Below are 7,280 nucleotides of genomic sequence, written 5' to 3'. Positions count from 1 at the left end.
CGCCGGGCGGCGCCGGGCAGGGCCCGGGCCAGAGCCACGGAACCGGAACGCCTGGAAGGGTGCCTGGCCTTACACCTTCCTTCTGCTCTGGGCGGAGCGCAGGTGTCTCCATTTCCTACCTGTGGCCTTCAGGTGTGCGAGAAAGAAGCACCTGTTGGCCGCCGCTGACAGCGTGTGTGTGGGGAGGAGGAGGAAAGAGGGGCAGGGTTGTGAGGATCATATAATCATGGGATTGGAAGGGACGTGTGAGATCGTCCAGCCCAGTTGTCCACCCAGCACTGCCACTGTAAGCCCTAAGACACATCACCCAGTGCCAGATACAGATGCTGTTTGAATACCCCCAGGGATGGGAACACCCCCATCACCTCTGTGGGCAGCTTATTCCAGTGCTTGACCACCATAACAGTGGGGGAAAACATCTCCTGTCTCATCTTAAGGCCATTTCCTCTAGTTCTCTCACTGCAGGCACAGTAGAAGAGACCAGCCCCGACCTCACTGTAACCTCCTTTCGTATGTTGTAGAGAGCAATGAGCTCTCTTTTTAGCCTCCTTAGACTAAAAAAACCCAGCTCCCTTAGCTGTTCCACATAGGATGTGTTTTCACTGGACCTGCTCCAGCATCTCAATGTGCTTTTTAAAGTGAGGGCCCAAAACAGAACAGAGTCCTTGAGGTGCAGTTGGTACTGTGAATCCTGGATCCTATGAAATGGGGTCACCCTGAGTGCCAGAGAGCCCTGAGGTAGCCTGGTGTTGAAGTAGTTTTTTAGTAGTGCATCATGTTCCAAGCAACCTCCAGGGAAGACTCTCAGCTGAGAGCCCAGGTGCCAGCTCTCAGCTGCACCCTGTTCCACAGGCACCACATGCATGCTGTCCATGTGTCTCAGCTTGCAGTCTATGTCCTGCCCTTTCCCTCTCTCTTTTGCAGGCCATAACAAGGATGTAGTTGGACCATGTCCTCAGGGAAGCAGTAGGAAGGTCTAGGACAAATGACAAGTGGTTCTCAATCCTCACTGCAATTCAGAGTAGTTCTTACTAGTCTCCAGTCAGGCACAACAGTAAAATCACTTGCGTGCCTGCCTGAGCAATGCAGACAAAATCAGAGAGCACCGCTTTTGCTCTTATTTAAGGTCCTTTATTGGCATAGGCTGTTTCCATTGAATCAGCTCAGCTGGGGGAGGAAGGAAGACACAAGATTCAATCTTACTGCTTTCTCAATATTATAAGTCAGCAGAAGAGCCCTCCAGGAGCGTGAATGGCATATCTTAATGTGTGTGATGGCCAGCAGTCAGGCTGTGGCAGCAAGGCTTCAGGAAGAGCCCTGTGTGTTTCCCTGTGTGTATTGTGGCTGCAGGGGCTCCAACATGAGAGACGTGCAGTTTCAGTCATGGGCAGCAGCACAGTTGTGGCGAGGGTGGGAGTGTTAAATAGTCTTGACTTCCAGCAGTGGCTTGATACACTCATAGTGACATCTTTGTGGCAGACATATTTGATTCAGATGCACTTCAGAAATAATTGCCAGTTAATTGACCTCGTTCTATGGAATGATGGATTTTGCTGCAGGTTTTTTTTTTTTGCCAGAGGGTTCCAGCTTCCTTTCCTGTAAATCCTCTGTCTATTGTTTTGTTACATTTCTTTCTTCAAAATATACAAAGATTACAGATCCTTCTCCTTCATGCAAGGCTCACAAATATACAGACATTCAACCAGAATTAGGTACATGGGCAGAATTACTTTTTTTAAAGCTTCTATTATGCAAAGATAGAAGAAAATGCAAGACTTAGAACCTGGGTCTACAAACAAGTTTCCTTAGGTTTAGGCTTCTGTATGAGCTTGGTCTCAGTGATGTCATTCAGAGTATTCCTCTGGGTAAAGCTGTGAATAGGTATAAATAATTATAGGAATAGGTCTGAAGTATGTATTAGAAGTAGGATGGACAGATTTAGTACTGACAAAGATTTGTTTTCTTGCCAGTATCAAAAGAAGAATTCCCAGTCCTGCAGAAAAACGCATAGCACAGCATTGTCCGTGTCATTAAAAAGCTACAGGCAAGTGCCTTTGCTTTAAAACAGGATGACACTTTTTCAGCATTGCAGCAGCAGCTTATGGTTATTTAATGCCACTGAAGGTTGCAGTCATGCACCTTGATGAGCACAGTCAGACTCTGTCCTTGCTCAGAGCGACACTGAAATCAGCAAGGCTTTGGGTGTGCCTAGAGACTGTCAGCACGTATTGCATCGCAAGGCTGGGAATTCAGGAGTCATTTCTGTCTTCTTCTATCCATAAGTGAGTCCTTTTGAAACTAACAAGAGCAGAGTCTGTGTGAGAGTGCGATAAGGCAGAATGTGAAGTCAATGAGAGAGCAAAACAACTTTCCTAAAGATACAAGATAGAAAATCTGCCACTTTCCTTGTTTGTACAATGGCTTGTCACCTCTTGCAGTTCAAAATGTGCCCTGTTCCTAATTTAAATATCTGGCTTCAGCTTGTAGTCACTAATCTTTGTCATTTGGGTTTATCTTTTTTTTTCTGCCAGTTTGCGCTGGAATGCAGACTTGGTGCAAGTATTTCTTTCTTGGTGAAAATACTTGTGCCAGATTCTGCCTTGATACTCCTGTGGTTCTGTCATTGAGCTTCTGCCCTAACCTTGAGTCAGTCAATTAACTACTTGACCTGGAAAAAAAGTGGATAGTAGGATTTAGCAAATGAGGCCATTTGCAGCATTAAATGCATGTTTGTCCAGCATTTCAGTCCTCCAAAGGAAAGTGCTACAGAAGCTGGTGAGCTGCTCCATTAATGTCTGCTCATTGAAAGCTTTATGCAGCACTTGGAAGATGAAATAGTGCACAGAGTTTCTGTTGGCTGTATTGATCAAACTTATTTTAACCTCTGTTTATGCTTCTTACTTTCTGCAAATCCTTTCAGAAATTGCTGTGCCATATTCCCATGCAGCCAAGATCTCCTCAGAAATGCAGGATATTGATCACTGAACCTCACCATCCATGCACAAGTAAATTAATTATATGATTCAGTGGTTACCAGATATACAGCTCCCCCTCTCATGTTGAATTCCCACATTTCTCATTCCTCCCTCTCTCTCACTTTTTGTAATTAGTCTCCCATTTTCTCTGTCCCCACTGCTAGGGATTATACACACAGTATTCCTGGTCCCAAACTGTACTGCTGCCTTCCTGGTTTTATGGAAGCTTTCTCTGCAGGAACGGAAGAAACATGGTCACTACTCTGCTGGATGAAAGATGAACAGCATGACTGAGGAATGTGCCATGGGGAGCAGGGAGCTGGGGGCAGCCCCTGCACAGTGCTCTTGTAGCCACTCAGGAACTGGGAAGCATTTCCCAGATTGCTGGCACAAGCCATTACATCGTTTCTCTCTACTGATGATGTGTGAGATATGTTTAGGGAGATTTTTTTTCTGTTTTGATGCTAACAGAGGCTGGGGCTGGAAAGGAAAGCCATGATTTTTGGCAAAGCTTGCAGGAGGTGACATGGAAAGAAGGAAGGGTCTCTCTGACAGAGCCAGCTTGCCACACTCGCTCTGCTCTCACGGCATACAGAAAGGGATGGTGGGGGCTGGTGTTGTGAGGCCTCACACAGCTCCACCAGAGGTCACCTCATCTGCCTTTACCAACTTCAGCCTGATGCTTCCCACAGGTGCAGGTGCCCTTATCCTCCTTGTTTCTTCGCAGGCCACTGTTTCCAGGCATGCTGGAAGGGCAGAGAAATAAGATGAGGCAATAAAAAGAACAAGTGTTAAGGAAGGAAAGCTGGAAACAACAGATTCCTTCCCCCAGCACCCTCTGTGAGAGTTGGAGAGCCATTATGGAGAGCTACTGCCAGAGAAAGGGGGAATGATGAGAGGGTGCTGATCCCCCCAAGAGAGAGTCAAATACCTCTGCAAAACAGAGTTTGTACAGTTTTAGGGCAGATGGATTTATGAGGGAGGGAAATGGGCTGTTTCATATAATTTTATTGATCTCCTTGATGCACTAACCAGAGTTTTATCTCTCTGAGCCCTGGGATTATGTGAACTTTAAAAAAAAAAAAGAAAACAACTTTATAACAGAATTATTTCTAGATGTCATGGCTGCAGGGAGAAGCTTCAAAACATGACTCATAAGCATGTGAAATACCAGAGAGCAAAACTAAAGAGATTTCAAATTATTAGAAAACACAAACAAACTAGTAATGTTGGAGTCCTACTCATCTGAAATGCTTGCTTTTGGCAACATCTTGTCTCACCAGTTCTTAACACCACCTGTTGCCAACACAGATATTTGCCTTTCTGTGGGCTTGGTATTGCCACAAAACATCCACCCCAAAAGCTGTGACTGTAGGAAGGGTCTTTGTCCAAACAAAGATTAATCATGAAACAGATGGGTCGGTCCACCAACACTTCTGCACATCATCTGATGTGCAGCTGCAGTGTGTGCTCAGTAGTGGCCCCAAGAGGGGAGACAGTCTGGGGGACTGGCTGGAGCCTGCTCACCATCGTGTGCCTCTGTTTACTGTCCTTAAACCCTACAAAGGTTGGGAGATGTGATACTCAGGTACTCGGGTGACAGACTCATTAAAAGGGGATGAGAGGGAAGCTTTAGCTAAGCATCAGCACAGGATGGGATTTTGAATTTCATTTTTATTGCAAAGCCTGTTGGAACAAGATCCTTTAGAGTGATGGGCTGCCAATCACTGACACCCACTGTGGGCAATGGCCCTGAGAGCTCATTTCCCAGGATTTGATTATGTTTTGAACACCTGCAGTACACCATTGCTATGTGTGAGCAATGGTCATACATAGATGACTAAAGATAAAGACACATCAAAGGACTAAACACTTCTGCTTCCCTGGGTGTGGAAATACAAGTGTTTATTTCCATATGGATTTCTATCCTATATTCCTGTAAGCCCCCCATCCACACCTCCTATTGCCATATCCTTTTCACAGTGAGAGTCCACTTCTAACATGTCATGTCAGGTTTCTCAAGTTTTCCAACTGATTAGGCAAGAGACACTTGATGGTGTGTGTGATTTGAAACTTAGGCCAAGTAAAACATACAACCATTAGCTTCCACCAAAACATAGGGCAGATCTTTAGGTTTCTTTCCTCCATCCACGCCACTGATTGTCACTAAACTTGCCAGGTTGGCCATGCAGGAGCACAGGAGCCAATGCTCTTGCAGCCAACCAAGCTAAATCCCTCCCCAAAGAAGAAAATCCAGACCATTTTTTTTCCATATAGTATGGTTATTTTGAACGTCATAACTTTATTGAGACACCAGTAGTTACCACCTTCACTTTGTTAACCACAAATATATAGGACATTGTAAACACAGGTGCCGAGGTGGCGGGGTTCGCTGTAGTTGAATTTTGGAAGGGACGGGGGCAGGGGAAGGAGGAGGAGGAGGAGGAGGGCTGAAGGGACACTCGGGCTTAGACAAGACCACTCAGAGGATCCTGTATGCGGCAGGCCATCCATGAGTCATCGGGTATACGTATATATGTATAGCTTTATATTATACATCTCTTTAAATATATATATATAATATATATACTATACACAGGCAGTAATGTGGCAGGGGAAGGGGCAGGGCAGCCCAGGTGGTGTTACAAATGCCACACAGGCAGCAGGGAGTTGTCTGGATGGATGGTTTGAACTTGCTGCATGAGGTGGCCTCACTGGGTTCCTTACCTTGTACCTGCTCTGGGGATGGGAGCTGAGACTCCTGTGGGAATTACCCTGCAATGCTGCCTTCCTGAGTCCTCCCAAGTGCTTGCAAGGGTACAGGGACAAAGACACCTCCTCCCCTGTGGGAACTGCCAGGAATAACGCAGAGAGGAAGGGCGGGTGATGAGGTGATGAACAGGGTGGTGGGGACATGGGTGATCCAGGGATGGGGACACATCAGGAGGCTGAATGCACAGACAAAACTGGGGCAACATTTCATCATCTCTTTGCCCTTCACAGCCTCTGCTTCTACAAAACAGTCCCTTACTTGGGGGCTTCATAAAATAAGAAGACATTAAGGGGCCATTGCTCCCAACAAGGGATGTGTAATCCTCTGTAATCGGAACAAATGGCAGAGGGGGAAGAAAGCTGCCTTATCATTTTGCTTATACAGCCTTCCCTCTGATCTCCTAATCTCTAGAGCAGGGCTGATCTCACCCACACTTAGAATGTAAAAGGGACATGTTCCAGTCAGCTGCTCAGGTCTCGCCTATGATCACCAGAAATAGGCAGCACCTTATCAGAAGCACCTAAGATAAGATAACCAGCCCTTTGGGTAGGTCTGTATGTCTCATCAGCTACAGAACCAGCCAAATGCCACTGGAAATTGCATTCTGCATTTGAAAGGGCTACATGCAAACAAGCAGAGTCCCACTCCCAGGTCTGCCACCACCAACCCTCCAGTGCAAAGGCTGAAAGCACATGAACCCAAGCAGAATATGTCTTCTCCCATGAGCAAAAGCAAGAAGCTGTCCGAGTATCTATTGCTGTAGTGTCACACCAATGCTTTTCTTATGACACAAAGCAAGGAGAACAACAGAGAGATGGGAAGTCACCCAAGATGAAGTCACTTGGCTCATGTCCCACTGAAGTGCTGGTTCTGAGGGGGAGGCTCATTCCTGCCTCAGGCCCACCTGAGCCATCAGCTGGTTACATGAGGGAAGCAAGCCCAAGAGGATAAAGAAAAGCTTGCTCATTAGTCAGCCCCAAATGGTGTTTAGCCACCTACGTAACTCTGATGGGAGAAGGGGCATGCAAGATGCTCCTGCACCACGCCCCAAAACAGAGCCCCAGGTAGATCCCCCACACACTGCCTGTATCTCTCCTTATGTGCCTAGTGACTCAGAGAGGAGAGATCTCCCAAAAGGTACAACATATTTTTGTGCTGAGGGATGGTTCCTTATAGCCTCCACCTCCTCTCAGTTCCCTCCCCACACCCCAAAGGAAAGCATGAAGGATGACACAGATGAATCTAGGTGAGTACAACTAACCTCTCTCCTCCTCCACCTCATCATTCAATTCTTCTTCCCTGGTGGGAGACAGACAGGAGGGTGCTCCCCCCACATCCAGTCACAACAAACCTCTCTCAATAAAGTAAACCTGTCCCAAGCCTAAATATTAGGCTGAACCCACAGAAAATTAACCTCGAGGGGCTTCCTTCCAAAAAGCACCCCTCTTATTTACAGTATTGCATTCAGTCCTAGGCACAGAGCAAGGGATGTGTGCCTGTGGCCAGTCATTCATGCTGCTTCCTCGGGCTAC

At 46.6% G+C, this 7,280-nt stretch overlaps 2 protein-coding genes across 2 annotated transcripts in view; both read right to left on the bottom strand.

The window, feature by feature from the left end:
* TAB1 (TGF-beta activated kinase 1 (MAP3K7) binding protein 1) overlaps positions 1-3,720 on the bottom strand; it is a 12,657-nt gene extending 8,937 nt beyond the window's left edge. Inside the window, exon 1 of the mRNA XM_031057758.1 lies at positions 3,646-3,720. Within this exon, the coding sequence (XP_030913618.1) occupies positions 3,646-3,720 (75 nt within the window). The remainder of the gene's footprint in view (positions 1-3,645) is intronic.
* A 1,516-nt stretch (positions 3,721-5,236) lies between these two features.
* Positions 5,237-7,280, bottom strand: part of SYNGR1 (synaptogyrin 1) — a gene marked incomplete at its 5' end in the record, with an annotated part of 8,132 nt that continues 6,088 nt past the window's right edge. The window contains one exon of the mRNA XM_031057757.1: positions 5,237-7,280. This exon is cut by the window's right edge and continues 2,319 nt beyond it.

This window comes from Geospiza fortis, unplaced genomic scaffold (assembly GCF_000277835.1).
Source record: "Geospiza fortis unplaced genomic scaffold, GeoFor_1.0 scaffold173, whole genome shotgun sequence".
NCBI classification, from domain to species: domain Eukaryota; kingdom Metazoa; phylum Chordata; class Aves; order Passeriformes; family Thraupidae; genus Geospiza; species Geospiza fortis.
The sequence above is the reverse complement of the archived record's forward strand: the minus strand, read 5'-3'. Positions and strand labels throughout refer to the sequence as shown.